Source organism: Symphalangus syndactylus, chromosome 3, assembly GCF_028878055.3.
Source record: "Symphalangus syndactylus isolate Jambi chromosome 3, NHGRI_mSymSyn1-v2.1_pri, whole genome shotgun sequence".
Lineage (NCBI taxonomy): Eukaryota > Metazoa > Chordata > Mammalia > Primates > Hylobatidae > Symphalangus > Symphalangus syndactylus.
In genome coordinates, this window is record NC_072425.2 from 142,898,676 (window position 1) to 142,926,038 (window position 27,363).

The window sequence follows — 27,363 nt, forward strand, 5'->3', positions numbered from 1 at the left end:
CCCTAAAATAACCACCTGAAAGGTTACAACTCCAGAACCAATTCAAATCAAAATGGGGCTCATGTTCACAAAATGCGTTCTTCCAGCAAGTCTTCTGTTACCCTACGAATGAAATCAAAGCCTATTTCCAAATAGATTTTCCAAAGTGTGATGGGACTGACAGCCTGAGATGAAGGACATGAGTAATAACAGAATTTCAAAGAATCCTTTATCTTGAGTCCTATCTTTTCTTGAAGGACCCAGCACCCCGCCCAGTCTCCCAAGAAATATGTAAACTAATCATAGAGGGGAAACTCTGAAAGCATCACCTTCCTATACACAGCTCTTAGCTAACTGAAGACGATCTGGAATCCTAAGGTTGATCATGCCTTCCTGACCTCTGCTGAACTCTGCTGGATCTTCTGCGCCATCAGAGCTGACGTCATTTACAATGTCCTGACAGCAGGTACGCTGAGTAGGGACTGGTTCCACATTGTCCTTGACGCTCTCCTCCGGCAACTGGCCACAATCAGGGACTGCGGAAGTCAGGCATACAGGCACCTTCATGTGACTGAGGGGCTTCATTTCCAAACCGTCCTGAGGATAAGGTGCTACCACAGGGACCACAGGAAGAGGGCTGCTGCTGAAAGTGCTATTGGTTTTGGTGAAACACCTGCAGAGTTTAAATCAAAAGAAACAGAATTGTGACTACAGGAACCAATAATTAAAATAAGCCTATTCTGAAATATCATTTGGTATTCTGTATTCACAGACTCTTAAGAAAGAGTGATGCTTAAAAACAACTGAATGATTCACTATGATTTGAAATACTGAGAATTTCAAAATGATAGTGAAAGTGCCATACAACAGGAGAATACACCAAAAGAATACTTAAGAATGTGTCCTTATTCAATGTCCCTGCACACAGGCTTCCTTTGTCTCAGTCCACTGTCAGAAGTCATCTACTTCATTATTAACTGGCTCCCAAAAGTAGCACCCAGAAGGAAAAGGCCATTAGCTACTGGGAAGAATGAGAGAATAAAAGAGGAAGAGGAGGACAGGAAGCTAAGAAATGTATGGACACATGAAAGAAACAACCTTGGGAAAGTTAACCAAAAACACCCTGCTTTGAAATCAGATGGTGTGTTCCCCCCATTCTTGGAGGAAACGCTATAAGGATTAGACATTCAAAATCCAGGAATTTTTAATTTTTCAACTTTTTTCTTCACAGAATTAATTGCTGGAATTTATTACCACTGAGCATTTCATGTCAATTTTGTTCTACTTTTACTTCCCGCCTTTACCTACAATGTGTGTTTTCTTTAATTTTTTTCTTTCTGTTCTTCAGACTGGACAATTTCTACTGATCTATCTTCTTGTCCGTTAACTTCTGGTCTCCAACAGCTGTTAAGCTCATCTAGTAAATTTTCCATTTTAGTTATTAAGCTCTTTAGCTCTGGAATTTCCATTTGGTCTTTCGTACCAGCTCTGTTTATCAGTTGAAATTCCCCGTATGTTCATTTATTATGTGTATACCTTCCTTTAAATCCTTGAACATATTTATAATGGCTGCTTAAAGTCATTATCTGCTAATTGTGACATCTGGGTCGTCTCAGAGTCTGTTTCTATTGACTTTTTTTCCCTTAAGTAATTATCACATTTTCCTGTTTCTTCACATGTATACTAATTTTTTTTTAAACTAGATTTTCCTTTTAATTTTCTGGTTGCTCTGTTGGCATCAAACTCAGTTCTCTGATAGCTTCTGCTTGCATCTTTGCCCTAAGATTGGAGACTGCTTTCAGACAAAAACCCATAAACTCGTAAATCTCACACATTTTATTGCAAGGGTAGACTCTTATTCAGTTTCTGCCTGCTTCTGCTTATTCTCCTATACTTTCAAATTATCCAGATTTTATCATTATTATCTGTTGACGATCAAGCTATTTCACCATTACTGGAAGTTGGAGCCTCAGAGACACTTTTTTTTTCCCCCTAAAATTGGGAGTAAGAAAAGTCTGGAGATGACATTGCACTGGGCTTTGATTTGGACATGTTAGGTAGGAAACACATAGGACTGACCAGTAGTACCCTGGAGCTAGATAATGTTAGGCAATGAAGATAAGAATTATTTGGATTTGCATTCTTTAAACATGGGCTGATATGTTTCTGGGGCAAAGAAAAATCAGTAAAAGTCTAATCAACTGTTGCTAGCAGTTATACTCATTCAAGTTATTGGAAATGCCAAATCTTATGCGTGAAGACAGATATGAACCTGAAAGAGAATAAGATAATCTGTCAGCAAACCAAATCTTTAATTTAAATAACTCCAACTTTAATTTCAAATACAGAAATATACTCGCTATATAGATAATTAAATTCAGAGACCAGTCACCTGGTAAGTAAAGTGTGACAAGTATTCATCTGTGCAGAATAATTTGAGTATGGTATTTTCTAATATGACTCTAATTTCAATGTTTAATTCTATAGCAAAAAAATGCCTGATTTAGATATAACCTATGTGTTTCCACGCATGTCTTCAGTGAATAAATAGTGAAGTAAGCTCTGGTGCAGAAGGACGTTAACTGGAGCCACAATCTGAGCACTGGTCTAGACGTGTCATGACTGCAGAAGAGTACGGCATTCCTGACTTACTCTCGTCTATTTTATCCAACCCTAAACTTATAAAAAAATTTTCTGGATGCTGGCAAAGGTGAGCACTAATCTGAAACCCACTTAAAAATGTCCATGTGATCAGTGTCTTCCTTTCTTGCATTTTGTTCTTAGTCTCCCAATATTCAGGGAACCCCCAAGTCCCCCTGAATGTATTCAATGCATGGAATCTACAGACTCTAAACAGGGTGAAATGTGGGGCAAGGTTGGGGGGAGAAAAGCCTTTGTGAATTCAGACTACTACTACTGAGAATTTAATGATTATCCATCTATATAACTAACCTTATCTGAAAGAACCCTTTATTGAGAAAGCATTTGCTAAATACCTTCCTTAGGTCAGACATCGTGGTAGGCACTGAAAGAGTGAAGAGTGAAGCAGGAAGAGAGCAGAGAGGGCTTTGACAAAGACTGCAGCTCAGGAGCAAACCACGTCAATCCCGGAATGACTTAAAGTGATCTGGCCTTTGTCCAACTGCCTGCCAAAGGCAGAAGTAAATCCTTTCTAGAGGGGAAAACATCTTCCAGAAACTCTGCAAGTTTGTCTATCTGATGTGTAAAATTCAATAAAAAGGCTGGTTGCAGTGGCTCACGCCTTTAATCCCGGCACTTTGGGAGGCCGAGGCGGGTGGATCACCTGAGGTCAGGAGTTCGAGACAAGCCTGATCAACATGGAGAAACCCCGTCTCTACTAAAAAATACAAAAAGTTAGCCAGGCGTGGTGGCGCATGCCTTTCCCAGCTACTCAGGAGGCTGAGGCAGGAGAATCGCTTGAACCTGAGACGCAGAGGTTGTGGTGAGCCGAGATCACGCCATTGCACACCAGCCTGGGCAAGAAGCGCGAAACTCCATCTCAAAAAAATAAAATAAAATTCAATAAAAAGTACTGGGCACATCAGGAGACAAGAACAAGAGAAAAACAAGTGATTCAGATAGTGAGTGAGCAAAGATTTTAAAAACTGGATGAATACATTCAATAAAGTAGATGACAAGAATTTTAACAGAGAACTAGAATCTAATAATAATAATCACTTGGAAATTCTGAAATTAACAGTAAAGTAACTGAACTTTAAGAACTCAACACATGGGGATAAGAGCATGCTGGGCACAGGCGAAGAGGATTGTTGACCACGAAGCACAATCGGTTCCCACGACAAGGGATGGAAAATATGAAAGCAGCTGAAGGAACATAGGAGGCACCGTATGGCGTAAAACTGTGTTTAACTGGAGCCTCTCTGCAGGGGGAAAAGAGAGAATGGAACAGAAGCCGCATTGGAGACATAGAAGCTAAGAGTTTTCTAAACCTGATGAAAGCTCAAGCTGCAGATCCAAGAAGCTCTGTGGACCCCAGGCAGAATAAATACAAAGAAAATTACACTGATCAATGCCAATAATTAAATGGGTAGAAGCAAAATACAAAGACAAAAATCAAAAAAAGCAGCCAGAAGAAAAAGTATTACCTTGAAAGGGAACAACAATAGCTGTACTGATGATTTTTCAACAGAAATGATGGAAGCAATAAAGTAACAGAATAATGTCTTTAAAGTACAGAAAGACAGTAACTGCCAATCTAGAAGTCAATTAGCAGTTAAAAAAAAAAAAGAAAAAAATCCTTCAAAAAGGAAGACAAATTAAAGATATTCTTAGATAAAAAAGCCGGGAAAATCTGTCACCTTCAGTCTTGTACTATAAGAAATATTAAGGGAAGTTCTTCAAGTTGAAGGAAAATGACTAGCAACAGATTTTTTAAAAAAAGGAAATACAGAAAGGAATGAGTAGCAACAAAAAAGGAATGCGGGGAATTCTGAATAAATATGGATTGCAAAAGCAGTAATTTTAATATCTTAGAGGATTTTTAATATTTTTAGAATACAAACATATGACGAAAATAACACAAAACACTGGAGAGGGAAATGGAGTTAAAATGTTCTAAAGTATTTGTATTGTCTGGAAAGTGGTAAAAGTCCTAATTCACATTAAACTCTAACTAATGTCATAATGGCTAGCACCAAGCACATAGAAAATGACACATAATAGGACCTCAAAAATGTTTTTTAAAAATGATAAACATTAGAACACCAGACTTTTTCCTTTTTTAATGATCAGGGAGCAACAATTAAACTAATAGTCAAAGTACCTTATAGTAGCCCATGCCCAATAGTAAGATGAGACACGTATAGTAAAGTGAGAATGAACAGATACACCTTGAGCTTTCTGTATCATGATAGTAGTTATTTCTGTCCTAGTTCAATATTGATTCTGTGATCTGTAAGGTCCTTCTATTATCTGTCTGCTTCAAAGTTGTCTGACTTACACTTCAATCTCCTGGAGCAAAGGCAATGACAGTTCTCAGTGTCAGATACCTTAGGACACACAGCACAGTCAGGTACTTAATGAAATCCCTCAACAGTGATGGCCTAAAATACACTAAGTGATCTTCTGCCTTGATGTCGCATTGCTCCGCAAGAATCTGGAGGTAATAAAAAGCTACAAGAAACTTGTATTTTCTTTATGGGTCTCACTCTGTTGCCCAGGCTGGGTACGATCATGGCTCACTGCACCCTTGACCTCCCTGGCTCATGTGATCCTCCCACCTCAGCCTCCAGAGTAGCTGAGGCTATGAGAATAGGGCACTTCCCACATTCTAGGTACAGACCAGTCCCAGTATATTCTTCCATATTGCATCAGACTCAATCAGACTACAGGCACGTGCTACCATTCCTGAAAAATTTTTAAATTTTTTTTGTAGAGAAGGGGTCTCATTATGTTGCCCAGGCTGGTCTTGAACTCTTAGGCTCAGGCAATCCTCTTACCTCAGCCTCCTAAAGTGCTAGAATTACAGGTGTGGGCCACCACGCCTGGCTAAAACCTATATTTTAAAGATGAAGAAGTATCAGATCAGAAAGAAAAGTTTTCATTTAAAAGAAGTAAAATTAAGATGTAGGAAAAAAAACACACATACACATATTTGCCAGAATTTGAAAACCTAGGACAGCTCCCTACAAAATATTAGAAATTAATAACTTGTTTACATAGAATGAACTTGAGTGAACTCATAATGCTGATATAACAAAACAATGATGACTTGCCAGACAATGAGATGCCCTTAAAGCCTTCTGCTTCCTTCTGTTTAATTTCTTTTTTTCTGCTCTTGTCTTTAATTTAAAGCCAAGTTACAGAATGAGATTTTTTAATGAAGTCTAAAGGCAGACCAATAGTTTGTAAAGTACTTCTGTCAGAGTGACAGTGAAGTTTTACGCATGGGGCAGGACTGGAGGAGCGGGCGAGACAGAGGCGTAAGGGCCAACCGCAAGTGTGGTCATCAGCGTGTTGACACAGGTTTTATGTGCTGGGAGCTAACTGGCATATGAAATACACACACTTCTTAAAGAAATTACAGATATTTAGCAAGAGAGAAATACAATTTCCTATTACCTACTCTTTAGCATCTGTTTTTCAGATAAGTAAAACAGGAAATCATAGCAGTGTTTACTTTATTCTGAACTATGACCCTCAATCACTAGAGTGGTGTTGACAGTAACATACTTGGGAGTTAGAGCTGTAAAGCAACTGTAACCTGAATTTCAGCATAAACCACATTGATTTAAAATTTTCTAGTACACTGAATCTTAACTCATAATCATCAGTAATTAACCAATTAGCTAACCAAATGTAAATGATTCAGTTATATTACTTTTAGTTCAATTCCAGATGTCTACATGTGTCAGCATAAAAATGGCTTTAACTTAGGGGTTACATGTTGAGATACAGGCATAAAGAACATCGTCTGCTAAAAAGGAATATAGTCTGCTCTGAATATAACCAGATATGATATATGAAAACTATTATTATTATTATTATTGAGATGAAGTTTTACTCTCATTGCCCAGGCTGGAGTGCAATGGCGTGATCTCGGCTCACTGCAACCTCTGCCTCCTGGGTTCAAGCGATTCTCCTGCCTCAGCCTCCTGAGTAGCTGGGATTACAGGCATGCACCACCATGTCCAGCTAATTTTGTATTTTTAGTAGAGACAGGGTTTCTCCATGTTGGTCAGGCTGGTCTTGAACTCCCGACCTCAGGTGATCCGCCCACCTTAATCCCTCAAAGTGCTGGGATTACAGGCGTGAGCCACCACGCCTGGCCCGTGAAAACAAATATTTTACTAATAATGCTTTAGTTAAAATTTCCAAAGCAATTAGATGATCACAAAAATCATATCTGTACATATGTAAACTTAAGAGACAAATCTAAGGTAGTAAATAAGAAAACAGGACAAATGTCTGCAAACATGACATTCAATAAAATGCTCTCACGATGCACATTTTACAGTTTATATAATGCAAATAGTTTGTAACTTCACTATCTTAGGCTTCTCAAATGGTCTTTCAAATGCAGTTATTACTGGCTTAACGTGGAATAAAAGTTTTTACTGAGTTTTCTCTAGCTCAATGAAACTACTTTGTTTAATCTTAAGTTTAAAAACATTGAGTAAATGTAGCTCTATGCATCTTGCTACATACAAAAATCTAAGCTGTTTTGTAAAACCTCAGGTGGTCTGGGACCTGTTAGTTTACTAAGATACCTTTTAGTAACACAGGAAAGGCCTGTCTGACCAATCTGAAAGATAGGAAAATGACTCTATTGTGGTATCACAAAAAATAATAAAATGTTCTTTAAGCAACACTCTGAATAACACAGACTAGGAAATAGAAGATTGGAAGAGTAGTATAGGATTGTGCTTGGAAGAATATTCTTGTAAAACTATACAACACCTCTGAAATATTTTCTAGAATGTATTTGAAATATTCCACTTCTGATTACACAGTTGAATATTTGTTAAGCATAATTATGTACAGAATTACTCTGATTAGGTGATTATATAATGTTTGCATTAAGTTTCCTCTTTTGATTATGCCTAGAGGGAAAGAACTATCCGTGAATTTCTTGGATGTGTGATGCTTATTCTCATGCATATATTCTTGAGCCTTCTAAAATAGTTACATCTTGGTGGTAGTTTATGTTTGGTTTTTTTTTTTTTTTTTTGAGACAGAGTCTTGCTCTGTCGCCAGGCTGGAGTGCAGTGGCACGATCTCGGCTCACCGCAACCTCTGCCTCCCGGATTCAAGCAATTCTCCTGCCTCAGCCTCCAGAGTAGCTGAGATTACAGGCGCACACCACCACACCTGGCTGATTTTTGTATTTTTAGTAGAGATGGGGTTTCACCATGTTGGTCAGGCTGGTCTTGAACTTCTGACCTCGCGATCTGCCTGCTTCAGTCTCCCAAAGTGCTGGGATTACAGACTTGAGCCACCGCACCTGGCCGGTAGTTTATGTTAAAAATCCACTCACCTCTGCTGTTTCCACTTGTCACTGTGTCATTTTGCTGACCCAGTTCTTATTTTCGGGAGCTTATCAGTTACTACCTAAAGAACCCTGATGGTACCACTCCAGGGCCACAGCTGTCTTCCCTTCTCGATGTCTGCTCTGTTGGATGCCGCGATGACCGCAGCATTAGAGCGGGAGTTTCCTTTTGGGAATTAATTTATCAGCAGCTGTCACATAAAACATGACAGTAAATGTTGAGTGACAACAAATGACTGAGTGTATTCCTGAACATGGCAAGTTGACAGACACACACGAGCTTATAAAGAAAGACAAAAAGCTGGACTCCCTGACTTCCTGACAACAGGCCCTACGTCTCCATTTTAGAAGTAGAAGACAGACTTGGGGAGATATATAATTTCCCCAAAAGGAAAGTACTGATCAATTTTTAAAATTCAACACAGCACTCTGAATTTCTTAGGGAAATAGGGAGATTACCATAGATGGAAGAGAAGCTGAATGCATGTTTTCTGCTGGAAGAAAAAGCTCAGGTGAACTGGACAACTGTTGTTTTCATACTTAGCAAACCAACTGGTAGATCAAACCTTAGGCCGGAAAGAACTACTATTATAATTAATGTTCTCTGGTGGCTCACGCCTGTAATCCCAGTACTTTGGGAGGCTGAGGAAGGCAGATCACGAGGTCAGGAGATCGAGACCATCCTGGCTAACACGGTGAAACCCTGTCTCTACTAAAAATATAAAAAATTAGCCAGGCGTGGTGGCGGGCGCCTGTAGTCCCAGCTACTAGGGAGGCTGAGGCAGGAGAATGGCGTGAACTCGGGAGGTGGAGCCTGCAGTGAGCCGAGATCGCGCCACTGCACTCCAGCCTCGGTGACAGAGCGAGACTCCATCTCAAAAAATAAATAAAATAATAATAATAATTAATGTTCTCATATTCATCTCTACGTGTTGTTGTCATCAGAGGACATCTGACATCCACGGAGGGTTTCCAGTTGGTGAAAGAGCATTCCCAAATCCAACACACAGACTTTTAAGGTTGTCATCATACAAAACTCTGAAGTCATTTGTAGTATCTTTGTTCTCTAAAGCACTGTTCTCAATAGTTTCACTACTTCGCTTGACTATCAGCCATGTAACTTGTACTTTTTTTCCCAGATGAATTATATAATTTTTCCAAGCTGATTTTTGCTGGGAGACTTCCTGTCCATCTCCAGTCTCTCTAAGACCCTTCAAGTTAATTTCTCATTCCTTCCTGATGGGATCTCTCAGTTGGTTCATCTGTGAATTTCATCAGTGTCCTCTCTACTCTCTCTTACAAATTATCAAGGCTGATGCTAAAAAAGACCAGATTTAATGTCAATCCCTTTCCATTAAACTAGCCAAGCAACTAATAAGCCACATTTGATTACATATCCAGAACTGCATTACTGCCTTTTGAATTCAGGAGAGAAGAAGAGAAGAGAAGGGTAGAAAGCTTTTGATGTTTTTTGATTAAAATCCGTTTAACTCTTGAAATACCCAAATGGCACAAGGATTTCTTGATTAGGTCTCTGGTGTAAGGAACTGGCTCTCTGCAAAGCTGCATTAAATACACTTCTTTCTAGGTGTTCATAGTGAGCTTTACATATTACTCTTAAAAACTGCAAAGGGGTCAGGCACAGTAGCTCACGCCTGTAATCTCAGAACACTGGGAGGCCGAGGCGGGCAGATCACATGAGGCCAGGAGTTTGAGACCAGCCTAGCCAACACGGCAAAACTCTGTGTCTACTAAAAATACAAAAAAATTAGCCAGCCACGGTGGCACATGCCTGTAATTCCAGCTACTAGGGAGGCTGAGGCATGAGAATCGCTTGAACCCAGGAAGTGGCGTTGCAGTGAGCCAAGACTACACCACTGCACTCCAGCCTGGGTATCAGAGTGAGACTCTGTCTCAAAAAAACAAAAGAAAACCAAGAGAAACTAAAAAGGATTCAAGGTAATGGAACACAATGAGGCAAGCAGTCATTTATAGCATGTCACAAGAGCCCCAGAATCAAGTAAACTTCCCCACACATCTATATAGTGCACCCACTCCTCACCTGTTCTCAACTTTTCACATCATACTCTCATTTACATAATAGAGGCAACATTTTCCCTCCAGATGGTTATTACTAAAATAGATGGGTGATAAAAGGAGTCAAGGATTGGCAATGTCTTGTTTCTTAAAAGCTCACTCCAAGAAATATGCTTAAGTTTACAACTGAGAAGGCAGAGAAAAAAGAACCTGGAGGGCAGGGCACAGGGCAGGTAGGAGTCCATATGGGAAAGGCCCCACCCAAGACTTCTCCAGTTCTTAGTATCTGTGGAACAAAGAAGGTGAATTGCAGAGGCACTACCAGATCTCAGAGGACAACTTCGCAGAAGTACACTGTGGAGCAGCAGCTCCTCTTCATCTCCTGCAGTGTTTTCTGCCTCAATGACTGCACCCAGACACCTAGACATCATCTTCAACTGCTTCCTCCACTGGCCTCTTCAACAATTACTTGGTCTTTTTTTTTTTTTTTTTATCCCTCAGACTCATCTCTTTCTAAATCCTAAATCTCTCAAAATTCTTCACTTTCTCTCCCTACAACTATGCTAGTCTACTGTTTCTCATCTGGACTACTGCAACGGCCATCTAACTAGTCTCCGGGTATCCTCTCCTGCCCCATCCAATTTAGTCTCCAAACTGCATCCAGAGTGTTCTTTAAAAACCCAAATTCGGCTGGGCGTGGTAGCTCATGCCTGTAATCCCAGCAGTTCGGGAGGCCGAGATGGGTGGATCATGAGGTCAGGAGTTCAAGATCAGCCTGACCAACATGGTGAAACTCCATCTCTACTAAAAATACAAAAAATTAGCCAGGTGTGGTGGGGGGCACCTGTAATCCCAGCTACTTGGGAGGCTGAGGCAGAGAATTGCTTGAACCCGGGAGGTGGAGGTTGCAGTGAGCCAAGGTCATGCCACTGCACTCCAGCCTGGGTGACAGAGTGAGATTCTGTCTCAGAAAAAAAACAAAACAAAACAAACAAAAAAAACCACAACCGAATTCCTGCTTAAAACCATCCACGAATTCCTGCTTAAAACCAGACGTGCCATGGCTCTGTGTGATCTGATTTCACTCACCTTTTAATTCTGACTCCTCCACTTACTAGGTTTCTGCTATGTTGGCCTTCTTTAAGTTCTTTGAGGATTCGGGCATTCTGTTTTAGAGATTGTGTATAAATGGTCCCCTTTGTCTGGAAAGCTCTAAACCTATCTCCTTCCCTTAGACCTAATTTTATAAATCTTCAGAGCTCAGCAAAATGCCACTTGCTTAGAGAGGACTTTCCTCTCTACCACATTCTTTACTTTTCCTTTAAAGCATCCAGATTTAATTACATATTCATTTTTATGATTTATGTCATTTTTTTTTCTTTTGAGACAGAGTTTCGCTCTTGTCGCCCAGCCTGGAGTGCAGTGGCATGATCTTGGCTCACTGCAACCTCCGCCTCCCGGGTTCAAGTGATTCTCCTGCTTCATCCTCCCGTGTAGCTGGGATTACAGACACTTGCCACCATGCCCAGCTAATTTTTGTATTTTTAGTAGAGACGGGGTTTCACCATGTTGGTCAGGCTGGTCTCAAACTCCCGACCTCAGGTGATCCACCCGCCATAGCCTCCCAAAGTGCTGGGATTAGAGGCATGAGCCACCACACCCAGCCGATTTATGTCATTTTCTTAAAAGATATGTCTCTCCTATTAAACTCTAAGCTCCACGCAGGCAGGAGCAATGCCTGTTATGCTCACTGCCATATCCCCAGTACCTACTTTGGTGTTTGGCCCACTACAGACCTGCAGCAAACATTTGTAGGTAGGTAGGAAGTAAGGAAGGGAGGGAGGGAGGGAGGGAGGGAGTGAGAGAATTCTCTTTTTCTTTTTTACTCTCCTTATTTTATCATTCTCCTTTTCCTATCTCTGTTATTCTCTGAAGATGTATCAAGGCAGTAAGAAAAAATAATAAAAGATATGATGCCTTATAAAAAGAATGTCTAATCACTTTAAATACATAAGAAATAAAAGCAAATAAATGCATCAAAGAATTAAATATATAAAAATAATCAATCTGCCAAGGATATTGTCTCCTTTGGTGTCATCTGTTTTTAAGTTCTATTACTTGGATAGAACTTAAAATGGTCCTAAATCTGTATCATAGTTCCATTCTACCCCCTGAACCCAAGACCAGCATTTTCATCTTTCTCCTTGACTTAAGGTATCAACTCATACTTCAACTCTAAAACCAAATTCATCACCTTTTCATGACATAGATTTTTATTAAGTTTCTTATTACTATGACTACCACCCAGGTCATCCATGTTTGAAACTTCTTACGCATCTGGAATCTTCTGTTTTTCTAGATCCCTATCAGTCAATGGCCAAGTCCTGAAGACTCCACATCTGCAGTCTCACTCATCCCTTCCTCTTCATCCCCATTCCCTCATGAAGGCTGAGGCCTTTGTTCTACCCATATCTCACTGGTTCCCTCCCTCCCTTCCCTCCTGTGCACCGCCATCTTTCATCCCGCCTGAGCATATCTGAACAGATCATTCCCATTCTCAACAAGCTTTGCAACAATTATGATGCTGCTACCCCAGTGTTTCTCAACATTTAATGCATATCCCCTTTTGATTAATATAAAAATCGCATACCCTTGTATACATAGACATTACAGACATAAGAGATTTTTTCTATTCTTTAAATATAAAATTATAAAACTCAACGTGCTTCTTCAAACTCTACTCACTATATCCCTACCTCTGCCTGAGAATCACTATTGTTAGACTATGGACTCTCTGAAGGCAGGGCCTAGGCCAGTACCTAGTACATGACAGGCACTCAATAAAGGGCCTTGTTTATTAAATAAACTTGCTTATTTAATAAATAATATTTAATAGGACTATTATTAAGTAATAGTATTTAATAGGACTTGTTCATTAAATAAACTACTAAACCTTGACATTCAGGGTTATCCATGATATAAACTCGGTCCAGTTTTCCAATTTTAATATCCTACTATTCTCTAGGTGCACTTCACAGCTTGTCAAATTATTCCAGTGGTTCTCAAAGCATGGTCCCAGGACCACGAGCATCAGTACCATCTGGGAACTCATTAGAAATGCAAATTCTCAGGCCCCACCCTAGACCTGCTGAATCGGAAACTCTGGTCTAAGAATAGGAGAAGGAGTAGAGCCTAGTAATTTGCATTTTTATTAAGTGTTTCAAGTGATGCACGCTAAAGTTTGAGAACCACTGAAGTCGCCTATTCACTCTTATGTAAACATTATCCTTTCTACGTCCATGACTGTTCTTACATTCCTTCTACAGGGAAACACCTCAGAACCTAGTCCAGAGCCTGGGTAGTGCTCAGTAAATGTTTGTTTTGTTTGACTGAACAGCCAAAAACCCTATGAGGCTCACTTGATAGCCCTCATACAACAACTGACATTGTGCTTCTTTTTATGTTGACACTATTTCAGCTGACATTCAGAAATGCAAACTCATTCATAGTAACAATGTCTATATTCTAAAAGCATAAATTGACTACAATTTTCTATATTTTGAGAGTAAACCACGTATCATCTACCTTTCAGCATTCACAGCTTTTTACAAATTTTGTCATTTGTAAGATCCTAAGAGGAGTTACCTGTTCTCAATTCCAAAGTGAAAAGACTTAAAATCTTTAAATTTAATAATTCAAATTTTCTAGAGCTGAAGATAGGTACTTATTGATACTTATCTGTCCAATTATTAAGTGTCAAAATCATACAGTTGCTCCTGGGAGCCAGGTGAGACACTGACTAACCTTGAAGGCAATGCAGGCAAGTAAAGACTTGTGCTAAACAGGTAGATTCTCAGGAGGAAGAACATTTAAACCAGGAAGAAAAAGAATCTGGTGTTCCAAGCTGAAGAGAATTCACCTAAATTCCCAGATAACAGTAAAACCCACACACATGAAATGTAGTAAGTCATTAACTTGAAAATTAATAGAAATACAATTGTCCATTGTCTTAAAGGAAAAAAAAACTGTATAATGAAAACTTTCAAATACTAAAATACTACATACACAAGCGCGCACACACACACAAACACACACACACACCACACATACAAATAGCCACAAATCCAAGGTCATTTAAATGGCAGAGGTCATGCAAGTCCTTCTAAGCAAATGGGATGTATTCTTGATATTAAGATGATACTTCATCAAAAAGACATGATTGGCAGGAAATTGCCAGAGACTACCGTCAGATTATGTTGGGAGCAATCTTATATTACCTAGAACAATTTTCCCCTTTTCAGTTAAGGAAATAGCTTCAGAAACATTATGTAACTTTCGCAAGATCACAGGTTTAAGCTATGTCAGAGCCAGGTCTACGTATTCTTAGACCAGAGATCCTGTCGTTATACCATTCTATTGTCCAGGAGAATCAAGATCTGCTGATGACCAAGAACCACAAAAGAAAACACGTTAAATTTTTAAGCAAGACCACTTGTAACCAAATCCATCTGATTACTCGCCAGGTACATGAACCATCTTTACCAGGTCTTTAGCGTGTTGCCTAACAAACTATGGTAAAGTCCATGAAAAGCTCAAGACAAAAATGTGGTTTCAATGTTATGAACATTTTCAAAACCAGGGTCATATAGAATTTAAATACGTAACAAGCAAACCTTAGTACATAAAATAAGCAGGTGGCTCTTTTATAGACACCCTGAAATGGGTTAAGTAAATGATAACAAACAATCTCCAAGAAGCTTTGTTGCTTTTGTTCTGCAACTCTCAAACACAGGCTGAAACAATGTACTTTTAATTTGATGGTTGGCCTGATCCTTCTTCAAGTTCTGGTTTCAATAACTCCCAGAGAGAACTCTTAACCTGTTAATCCATTTTAAATATGTAGGTCAAACATCATCTCAATAATAAAATATCTAAACTCCAATCCATACTCCAGTTATTTTATGTACTAACTATGATATAATCTTTTTGGTTGTAGAGTTTTAGGACTGAGAAGGAAGGACTTTTGACACCATGTAATTCAATAACATCATTATGTAAAAGAAAGAACTAAGATTTCTGAAACAACATTAATACAACAAAAAGCTTGGTAATCCTTTGGGATTAATATAGAGAGAGGTCGTAGGAAAGTGTGTTGAGTATCCTATGTGTTAAATGCACATTGCTCTACATATTTCTATCTTGTTTGAAATATTGTGAGTACATATCACTTTTAAAATTAAAACACAAAATTCAAAGCAAGGGTTTGCTACTTAATGTTCTTAAGATTTTAAGAATAAAAAAAAACACTGGATAATCTGGTAGGAAAATTTCAGTAATATTACTATGAAAAAAATTACTATATACAGAGGGTTCCCCCCTCCCCCCAACACTCAGACACACTGTCATTCATCCTCATAACATCCCATAACATAGAGTAGAAAATAAAAGGTGAGAAAAGATAAAGTCTTTATAACAGAGAATGACTCTAATTTAAAATTTTCAAAAACATGAAGCCTTATAATAATATTTCAGTGACAAACAGAGCCTTTAAGATTGTGTCTATATAGCTAACAAAACCGAGGCACAAAAAGATAAAAATTGGAAAGCAGAGGCAAAAAATCAGTAATGGCCTTAAACTTAAGATTGCAAATCCTGAACTTTATATCCTAGGTAAAATTCCAAGAACTTCCTTTGCTGAAGGGAAAAATAAAAGGATGCATATGCCTTATTCACAACAGCTTGTGCAGATACATTATTAACATACCTATTGTTATTTCGACAATTTCGGCAGTTAACACACTCCAGAGGGTCAATCTGAGGCACAGCCATGTACGTTCCACCACCCTGGATAGGAAGGAGCGTCAGAGAAAAAGAAAAGAAGAAGAAATGCTGAAGGTGCCCACAGACCAGCAACCAAATAATCACAAATACACACAAACCATGTCAACCATAAATGGGCACACGGTATATTCTAACTAACTCCCAGAACAACGTCATTGTGAGTATCACTGACCCATATTCACAAAGGAGTGAATGAGAGTTCTGCACTATATTAAACCGTATTCCAAAAACTTCACTGCCATGTTTTCCTACGTATTTCTGTACTAGACAAAGGTAAATAAATGAAGGGAAAAGTTTAGTCACTTCCCTTCAAATCTAGTGGGCTCAAAATACATTATATGTTACAGCCTCCGTTCATTTCTCTTTTCTCGGCCGTCAGGGAAGAATTTCATGTGATGCCAGTTGGAGAAACGGGGTGTAAAACCTGTGTAGATGATGTCACATGATAAACTCATCTTCATTTTCCTGTAATTATTTCGATTAGGTCTGTTCACTTGACAACGCTAAGTTTTAAAGCATGCTATATTTTTCCAGATGGAGTAGATCTTCAGCCAGCAATGACTTGGAGGGGGTGTGTTAATATTTGGATGTTGCTTTTGGCGGAAACTGCCCAGCAATTAAGAAAAATGCCCAGATTAACACATACCTCATTGTAAAATGTTCACTTGACAAATAGCAAGGTTCTTCAAAAATGAAGTTAAAAATTAAACTAGCCTGATAGTCAGAGGCAGAATTCTGCTTTCAGAAGAAAAACAGCAGAACTGAATTTGATAAAAGGTGGGAGAGGCTGTCACACTGCACCCAAACCCAAAGCAGGCCTTCAAGGTTAGGAAAAGTTCAGGCAATTGTTTTTCCTAGAATACTTTCCATTTCCATTCATTTCATAACAGCAGCCAGAATCTAAGCAAACCAAAAGTGCTGAAAATTTCCTTCAGTGTTTCTGATCCAGCCAGCAACAGGAATTATTAAGAACATATCGAGAGAAAGAACTCTCCTATACTATATTCCATCTGAGGGCAAACCTGAAAGGCTCAGAAAATGAAGTTCACAACCTGCAGGGTAATGTTCTGGGTTAGGGATTCTCTGAATCCCTCAATATGTTAAAGTTAGTGCAATGACTTTTAGGATCACTAACACTGTTAAAATTTCTCTATTTCCCCCACCCAGAAAAGTAAGAAAACGAATAGTTTAGAATCACAGATAACTTCTGACATTGTACACCAAATGGGGCGCCTATTATTTAAATAGAAATTCATTGTGCAAAAAACCCAAGGTTCCGTGTTCAAACACTAAAGCAAACATTGGCCTTATGTTTTCTTCTTACGGAAACAGCGTGTGCTATTCAAACGTTAATGCTCTCTCCTTCAGTTTTCTTGGAAGATGGTAGTAGCTTGGACTAGGAATGGTGACCAAAAAAGTTTAGAAAGTCTGAATACATGCTGTATCTTTCCACAGGAAATAATGAAATCATGATTCTCTTTTAGTAATGAGATGCATTAAAGCAAATTAATATTTATTCTGCAACATACAAAAGCTAGGTCACATAAAAGCCATTCAATTTCTAGCTTTAAAATATGAGTATATATTAGTTTTGTTCTCCAAATAGATTTTAACAAATCTTTAATAAACTGAAGATGGGGCAAAAAAAACCTCTAAGCTTCATCAAATTGTAGCACATTGTGGGTCATGGTAAATTTATCTGTAATCGGAACAATGACAAAAACTGAATGCTTAATTCCATCAATTAAACAAATTATCTATTTGATCCAAAGTAATTCATAAATCAAACTTTCTAGTGCAGAGAACCCCAGCATAAGTCTAAAATATGCTAGTCATTCTACTCCCATTTCGAAAATTAAACGCTATCAACTAGTTATCTCTGATATAAGGCTGTCTTAAGGGTTTATCACTCTTTGTGTGGCTAAAGAATACTAACATTGTAAAATGTAAAAAGCTTACCAACCACAACAACAAAACATATTGGGCAAAACAAACAAAAGAAGCCCATGAAAGGTCAGAAGTCACAACCCGGTGGCCTGCAGAGATGTTTGGCATGGCCTACGTATGTTTTCAAAAATTTGAACTAGGTGCCAGCATGTAAAAATCTGTCAATTTCACTTGGATTTACAGAGGTTTTGAAAAATCAGAAAATTTGGCAACACTGGGCCCTCAGCCCATGACGACTGTAAGTGTCAAACTGCGGCTGCTTCCTGAAGACACTGTCTGTGCTCTCCAGGTGGCCATCGCCTCCTCCAGCGCTACCATCTCACTCCCACAATTTCCTGATCTGCCTGACTCTTCTCGGCATTTGCATTTTCAAGACCCTGCTCTCAAGAAACCAAATTTAAGGTATTTGGTCTAGTCTATGTCCAGTGGTATTTCCATTTCATCTAAAGAACAACTTCCAGTCTGTTCATTGCTGGTATTCCACTTTCAGTGTTAAATAATTTTAAAATGAAACTAAACTGATGAATATAACTATTACCTGGCGATAGAAAACAACTTACAAAGACCACTCCGGATCAAAGGGCTGCCAGTGATCGATGCTGTTTCCATTCAAGGAAATGTGTGAGGTTTCTATACGGAACAAAGCCAAGCATGCTGTCCCTGTTCTGGTACTTGGCACCCTGAGGGACAGAGGGGCTTTTATTTATAGTTAGGTCTCTTACATTCACTAGATGATGAGGATGTTCAAAATCCACGTGTGTCCTGGTTAGAGAGTTGGTGTGCCCGAAGGAAAGCCCTCCATTTAGGCTCCCATTCACAATTCCATTGACTCCGTTGGGGACCTTATGGCGAAGGTGGGAATAGCCACTGCTGAGGCCGCCATTGGTTAGGAAGCTTCCATGAACACTTCCATTTATCTGACTTGCTCCTGAGAGAGTGGTGTATTCCACCATCTGCCCATTAATATCTGATCCTTGGTAGAGATATCCTGGTGGGTCATATTCTGTTAAAAGAGAACAAAACAGACACACACACACAAACACACACACACACACACACACACACACACACACACAGTAAGACACTAAAAAGGACAATCTTCTTGCTGAGAAGGTCTTACAGATAAAACCCCTAAGAAACTACAAATAGACTAAAATAAAAACATTTTTAAAATGTTCACTTAAAGCCTACTTGTAAGACATGCTTTAATAAAGTTACTGCTATTATTTTCCATAGAGTGTAGAGATAGCTGTGAACTCTGAGTTAATTGTGATTCTGTTAACGGGAAGAAAAATTAACCCGGGAGAAATTACTCAAAAGAGAATGAATATATTGGGCAAGCGAAACTATCAGAGTACTGGCAATACTAGGAAAAAGTGCTTAAACTCCTATATATTATACTTCAAAGTGCTGAAAAAAAACTGCATAAAATGACAACAAAAGACTAGCTTTAGGTGGGATATTTCAAGTAGCAATAAACAACTTTGTTAAGTAAAAGGATGGAGCTGACCATTCATATAGCTCCTTAGTCATTACAGCCAATTTGGAAGGTGGGGAGTACCAAAGGCAGAAAGCGATTCTATTTTCTTTTTTTTTTTTTTCTTTTTGAGATGGAGTTTCGCTCTTGTTGCCCAGGCTGGAGTGCAATGGCGCGATCTTGGCTCACTGCAACCTCTGCCTCCCGGGTTCAAGCAATTCTCCTGCTTCAGCCTCCCAAGTAGCTGGTGCGTGCCACCACATCCGGCTAATTTTTTGTACTTTTAGTAGAGACAGGGTTTCATCGTGCTAGCCAGGCTGGTTTCGATCTCCTGACCTCGTGATCCGCCCACCTTGGCCTCCCAAAGTGCTATGATTATGGGCGTGAGCCACTCCGCCCAGCCTTCTATTTTCTTCTATTAAAAGCATATAAATGACTGCCTCAAAACTCTGATTTCCAGAGGCACATCTACCAGATATATTTAGAAAAAGTAAAATATCTCTTAGAAACTAGAGTGTCCAAACTGTCCAAGATTTGTTGTTGGAGTCTGGATAAATTCTTCGAAGGCAGGAGAGCTTGCCAAGGCTGGATTAGGTGTCCCTCCTTTCCTTAGCTGCCCACATTACTGTGCGCTCTCGCCCAGGTATGTAATCTCAGTACACCTGCTTGTGGTCTCCACTAAACTATACACTTTGAGAGGGCAGACGTGGTGTTTATGTTTATTTTATTTACCATTACATCTCCACTGTCCACAATAGTGCCTGGTATACAGAAGACGATGACTATCTTTTGAATAAATGACTGAATGAACACCACCATAAGAATTTTCCATTTTTAAACGTATTATCAGGTCACAAAGTAGGATGACTTTAATCTGACTAATATGGCTCGGATGACCAGATTAATACTTCTCTTTTAATGATTCAACACGCACTCACACAATTAAAGGCGATGGCATTAAAACCATTTAGAAAATCAAATGATCACCATCCCTTTCAGCCTGATGCAGCCACCGTCTCTCCCCCTATCTCTTGGAAGGCACCATTCAATACAAACAGAGTACTTCCTTCCCCCGGAACTGGTAACTAAAAGGCGAGCGTGCGTGAGAACTGGCTAACAGCCACTGGAAGTGCCTGCTGGGGTCCTCCCTCACTTTTCTTTCATTTCCTTACTCTGGAGCCAAAGGGGAAACCAAAAATCTTCTTCCCACCAAAGACTAAACTCTCTGCTTGATTTGATTATCCTATTTTATGATAGCTGAGATAATAGGAAAAGTAGGACAGTGAAGTGAAGAGAACCGAAGGAAGAGAAAAGAGAAAGGGGGTTCTAGGTTACTTCACTGTTATTTCAAAGCAGGGCCATCATCGATGTTCAAGCACACACACTCCTAGCTACACTGCAGGGAGAGGGTGCCACGCTGGAGCAGTCTTGAGTCCATCAGGTACAGAAACAGGGCTGCGTTATCCTCATTGGCTAAGTGTCATTCAGTGACAGTGACTTAGAGAAGTTGTCACTACCTGCTTTCCGTCATGGCTTTTCTATTCCCTGTTGACAAGCTCTGTACCAGTGTAAAGGTGTTCCTACGGCAATTCCAGAGCTCAGGCTTCAAGTATGCATCCTCTTTGGTGGTCCAACAAAGCTGGAGTTTCCCAGCAATAAGTCAGCTATTTACTTAGAGACCTGCTTAGTTTTGGCTTTGGTGTTTATGTCTGCTGGGCAATTTAATTTGATGCTCCACTTACTCTGGCTGACAGCTAGAACAGTTTTAAAGTCGTCTCCTCTGAATGACAGTATCTAATGTGTTTCATACCATGACACTAATACACAACAGTGTTAGAAATCAATATTTATTCTGACAATATTTGTCTACCCATCTCTAGAAAAAGAGAAGGAAATACTTATGAGTGACTTACTTTGTATGGTATTCTGCTGGCGATTCTTCCACAGGCACATTGCAATGAAAACCATCAGAATGAGGACCATGACGCCCAGCACACAGCCAACGATCAGATATAACATGTCACTGCTTCTGGCAGGGTTGGTTGCAGGCCCCACATTTCCTCCACTTCCCAAAGAATTTGGAGGGGTACTCAAGTCTTTGACAGGATATTCAGAAGCTCCAGGAACACGTTTCACTAGTTGAAATATAAAGGAAAACATGATGTCAGAGTGAATACAGACTCCATGAAATGGTTTACTCTCTGAAGGAGGTCTGGTTAGGAATGCAAGCCAGTCTGTTTACTCTTGTTACTGAGATGATCTGACCACCAATGAGTCACAAAGAGGGCTCTAAAGTTTAAAAACCTGATGTGCCAAAGTTTTAGTCCACAAACTTTAGACAGATCCTAAGAGCAGAGGAACATATGCACTGGTCTAATCCAAACTGCTATATGATTATCTGCTTAACTGTACTTGGAGAAAACTCCCAGAGTTGAAATAAAAGTGTTTCCACTTAGGCCGGGCATGGTGGCTCATGCCTGTAATCCCAGCACTTTGGGAGGCCGAGGTGAGCGGACTGTCTGAGGTCAGGAGTTCGCGACCAGCCTGAGCAACACGGTGAAACCCCGTGTCTACTAAAAATACAAAAATTAGCCGGGCGTGGTGGCGGGCACCTATAATCCCAGCTACTGGGGAGGCTGAGGCAGAAGAATTGCTTGAAGCCAGGAGGCGGAGGTTGCAGTGAGCCGAGATCACGCCACTGCACTTCAACCTGGGCGACAGAGCGAGATTCCATCTCAAAAAAAAAAAAAAAAAAAAGTATTTCTACTTATGGATGGAACAAAAACTCCTTTCTGTCAGATATATTTTGAGCTAAACAAGACTCAGAATTACATATTTTATGTTTCTACCATGTATATAAAAATCACTACCAATATTAGAAGTTACAGCTTTGGACTGCTAGAACAATGACATTCCAAAACCTCACACATGGTATTAAGCATTCCAAAAACAAAGACTTTGGAGCCCGTGTAGGTGTAGTACTTTTACCCGGTTCATCGGTATTCTGGGTAATAGTGATAATGAAAGCTAATAACAGGTGGGACTCAAACCTCATTCTCTCAACCCCAAATCGTATGTTCTTAAGTCTCTAAATGTCACAGAAAAGCAGTAGAGCAAAGTGGTTGGCAGCCAGTCTCTGGAAGCACACAGCCTATGTCTACACCTCACCTCCACTTATCATTAGCTGTATGATTTTTACCTCCAAAACCTGTTTTTATTTATTTTTTGTTTTTTATTTTTTGAGACAAAGTCTTGCCCTGTCGCCCAGGCTGGAGTGCAACGGCGTGATCTCAGCTCACTGCAGCCTCCGTCTCCCAGTTTCCAGCGATTCTCCTGCCTCAGCCTCCCAGGTAGCTGGGATTACACGCACGTGCCCCCATGCGTGGATAATTTTTTTTATATTTTTAGTAGAGACAGGGTCTCATCATATTGGCCAGGCTGGTCTCAAACTCCTGATGACCTCAAGTGATCCGCCCACCTTGGCCTCTCAAAGTGCTAGGATTACAGGCGTAAGCCACCGTGCCCGGCCAGTTTTTACATTTTGAAATGGGGATATTAATAAGAGCTCTATCAATTATCTAGTGGTAATGAAGGGTAAATGTGTTAAGCCATGTAAAGCACTTAGAGCCTGGCTCAGAGTGGTGGTCAATCAATTCTGCTGTTATTATTGGTTATTATACTGAATTTCCTGTTACGGTGCCAACAAACCACAGAAGCAAAGTAGCTTTTTAAAAATCTACTCGTTGAACAGACACATGAAAAAAATGCTCATCATCTCTGGTCATCAGAGAAATGCAAATGAAAACCACAATGAGATACCATCTCACACCAGTTAGAATGGCGATCATTAAAAAGTCAGGAAACAACAGGTGCTGGAGAGGATGTGGAGAAATAGGAACGCTTTTACACTGTTGGTGGAAGTGTAAATTAGTTCAACCATTGTGGAAGTCAGTGTGGCGATTCCTCAAGGATCTAGAAATAGCAATACCATTTGACCCAGCCATCCCATTACGGGTATATACCCAAAGGACTATAAATCACTCTACTATAAAGACACATGCACATGTATGTTTATTGCGGCACTATTCACAATAGCAAAGACTTGGAACCGACCCAAATGTCCATTAATGATAGACTGGATTAAGAAAATGTGGCACATATACACCATGGAATACTATGCAGCCATAAAAAAGGATGAGTTCATGTCCTTTGTAGCGACATGCACAAAGCTAGAAACCATAATTCTGAGCAAAACCAGACACTGCATGTTCTCACTCATAGGTGGGAATTGAACAATGAGAAGCCTCAGACACAGGGCGGGGAACGTCACACACTGGGGCCTGTCAGGGGGTGGGGGGATAGGGGAGGGATAGCATTAGGAATGATGAGTTAATGGGTATAGCAAACCAACACGGCACATGTATACGTATGGAACGAACCTGCACGTTGCACACATGTACCCTAGAACTTAAAAGTATAATTTAAAAAAAAAAAAGAGGAAAAACCAGGAAAGAAAATTAAAAATAAAAATATACTCGGCTGGGTGCAGTGGCTCACGCCTGTAGTCCCAGCACTTTGGGAGGCGAAGCTGGGCGGATAACGAGGTCAGGAGATTGAGACCATCCTGGCTAACATGGTGAAACCCCATCTCTACTAAAAATACAAAAAATTAGCCAGGCTTGATGGCACGTGCCTGTAGTCCCAGCTACTCGGGAGGCTGAGGCAGGAGAATAACTTGAACCTGGGAGGCAGAGATTGCAGTGAGCCGAGATTGCACCACTGCACTCTAGCCTGGATGACAAAGTGAGACTCCATCTCAAAAAAAACAACAAATTAAAAATTTATTCAACAAACAACATTAACTTGGGGTTCAATTTTCTAGCAGCATCAACCACACAAAACAGAGCTGGGAATGAGAAAAGAAGTCATCTTTCAAGAGAAGGTGTTCTGTCTTATTGAAGGCTGGATGAATACTTGGCAGAGATGCTAAAGGAAACTTCTACTTGAGGTGGTATGTTAGATTATACAATTCTATGTCCTGGTCAACCCTAAAGAAAACAAAAGAGTTTCTGAGGCACAATGGATGTTCGTATCATATATTAAAGATCATGATTACTCATAGGGAAGTCCATCAGGTTTAATCACTCTTTATTTATTCTTAATTCATTTGTAATTCTACCAAGCTTCATGATCTGGTTTCTAACCCCTTGCTAAAGTTAAAAACTGAGGACAGATGGCTTGCATTGAAGGGTGAGTGACATCCATTAACCCTGATAGGAAGAGACAGCTAACAGCCTGAAATAAGAAAGGTGAGATGAAAAACATAAAGAGAAGCCAAAGAACTAAAAGAAACATCACAGCAGTCTCTGATCTTCGGTGGGAAGTGAAAATGGCCAGACTTCAGCGCCTCTGTCATCCCTGAAAACCTTCCTCAGTTACTCAAGATAAAACCATCATTGTTCACAAGAACCTACAGTCATTTTTTAAAGGTTGAAGTACACATGAGATCTTCCATCTAAACAGGCTGGGAATGATGTAATACATAATTACATAAAAGTCATTCAACATGAATAGTTAACATTTCAAAGAAGTTTTTTGTTTTCCACTGACCTGAAAGTCTGTAGGTAGAACCTTTTCATTCCCTACTGATGTCAGAAAATGAGGTATACTATTGTAATCACAGCTATACTGTTATACTATTATAAACAACAGCTATAATGTTTTATGTTTTGTCTGGCTAGATTCTTAAATGTCCTGGGGACAGAGATGATAAATTTCATTTTTATTTAACTTTACTCCAAGTATCCCATGAACACATCACAGTGTCTTGTACAAAAAGGCACTCAAACATATGCTAAACAAATGAAATTCAAGGTAAGTCTAAATGTACGTGGATATATGTTTAAATATGGACTTAAGATGTGTGTATTGCAGCAGAAACACACATGGTTTAGAATTTAAAAGCTGGAACTAAGCCTTGGCTTATCATTCAATCTTTTGGAGCCTCCATTTCCTCATTTTCTAAAAACGTACTTTTTCATGTCCTCATTTTTAAAAAGGAATAATAAGATCACCTGTAGAGAGCCTGACGGCTGCCCAGCTCACTCGACAGCCTTCTTTGCCATGTTATGAGAGCTCCAATTTTGTTTGGGTGTCTACCTCAACCCCACAGAACTCTGGGATAAATCTGGTCAATGGTTTAGGGGCTGTGTGGGGCTGTATTGTGGCTGAGACTTGTCGGAAGATCTAGTAGAGGACTTTGGGGGAAATTTTCCTTGTTCCTGAAAATAGACGCTGTCAGATATTATAACACTTTAAAGGTGACACCCAGAACTGTGGCGAGCTATCAGCAGTGCTAGTCTTAGTGCCAAGCTGGCAATGGGAACACGACAAACAGGAAAGACAGAAAAAAAATGAACTTTTTTTTTTTTTTGAGACAAGGTCTCACTCTCTCACCCAGACTGGAGAGCGGTGGCCCGATCTCAGCTCACTGCAACCTCTACCTCCCAGGCTCAAGCGATTCTCCTGTCTCAGCCTCCTGAATTAACAACGTTGGAGTTAGTTACCTACTTCTGGGCTGCTTATTTTTGGGATAACACATTTCCTTACTGTTGAAGCCTACTGAGAGGAGATTTTCGTGTTCCTTGCAGTTGACAGTATCCTCAAAGTTGTTGTGAAGATTAACTGAGACTGTGGATGAGTGGTTTTGCTCGTAAACATCTACATGAGCTATTTCTATTGTTCCCCTGTGGTGTCTTCTCTTCTTAAAGACGGCAACATTTGACAGTGAATCTACCTATGTAGGCAGAGTTGAGAATGTTCAATTTAGAATTAGCAACTGCTAATTCTAAACTTTACTACACTTAATTAACCAAGTAGATAGAAGTTACATATCTGTCATTCAAGAAACCACCTTAAACATACATTGCACTTCTCCTTAATATTCTTAAACTTTTGTTAGTATCCTCATTCTCACAGCAATCTAGAAAGTAGTCAACAAATATTTCTAATATCTTTGTAAAGAAAAAGGGAAGGGTTCATGACCAGCCTGGGCAACACAGTGAGATGCCGTCTCTAAAAAAAATAAAATAAAAATAAAGGGAAGGGAGGTGATTTACTTAGAGTCACACATAAATTAATGAACAAGATTAATGATTATGTAAACTATTTTTTAGACAAGTATTCTAGCCCACATGTGATACATTTGTCGGGACAGTCTAAGTGTATGCACCTAGAAAATGGTCCAAAGCAGAAATTTCCTTAGGCAAATATATCATGTCCAGGCATGGTGGCTCATGCCTGTAATCCTAGCACTTTGGGAAGCCCAGGTGGGTAGATCACCTGAGGCCAGGAGTTCGAGACCAGCTTGGCCAACATGGTGAAACCCCATCTCTACTAAAATCACAAAAAATTAGCCAGGCGTGGTGGTGCACACCTGCAGTCCCAGCTACTCCAGAGGCTGAGTCAGGAGAATCACTTGAACCCAGGAGGTGGAGGTTGCAGCGAGCTGAGATTGTACCACTGCACTCCAGCCTGGGCGACAAAGTAAGACCGTGTCTCAAAACAAGACAAAACAAAACCCAGAATATACCAGTAGTCAGAAGCAGTAATCCAGGGTTGGAATTCTATCACTGTCCAGGGAAAAGCAAAAATTCTCCTACCTTTAGTCTCGCAGATCATCACATTGCTAAATTCACTTTCTCCTCCTTCATTGAAGCATTGCATTTTAATGTCATAGGAGGTTTCTGGCTGCAGGTGGCCAATCATGTGCCACTGCTTTGAACCTAAAAGGAAAAATAAAAGGCTTTACACATCATACAGCCTAAATGATAATGTCAATATAATTAGTTAATGTTTTCAGGATGAGGCTGGAGCAGCATCCACCACCATCTAGTAGTTTGTGCAATAAAAATGTACTTAACAGTAAGTATCTGACTAATGCACCACAGATAAACAGCATTTCTATTACATGGCATGAAAAAAAGGTAAAGAGAGGAGATAAACTGACTGACTTAAAACTATATCTGTGTGTTGGCAATGATACTTGTTTCAC

At 39.8% G+C, this 27,363-nt stretch overlaps 1 protein-coding gene across 1 annotated transcript in view; it reads right to left on the bottom strand.

Annotated features, from left to right (window-relative positions):
• CDON (cell adhesion associated, oncogene regulated) overlaps positions 1–27,363 on the bottom strand; it is a 105,534-nt gene that overhangs the window by 4,496 nt on the left and 73,675 nt on the right. Inside the window, exons 15-19 of the mRNA XM_055273667.2 lie at positions 26,972–27,094; positions 21,224–21,445; positions 18,556–18,836; positions 15,810–15,889; positions 378–652 (exon numbers count right to left, since the gene is read on the bottom strand). Of these exons, the coding sequence (XP_055129642.1) occupies positions 378–652; positions 15,810–15,889; positions 18,556–18,836; positions 21,224–21,445; positions 26,972–27,094 (981 nt within the window). The remainder of the gene's footprint in view (positions 1–377; positions 653–15,809; positions 15,890–18,555; positions 18,837–21,223; positions 21,446–26,971; positions 27,095–27,363) is intronic.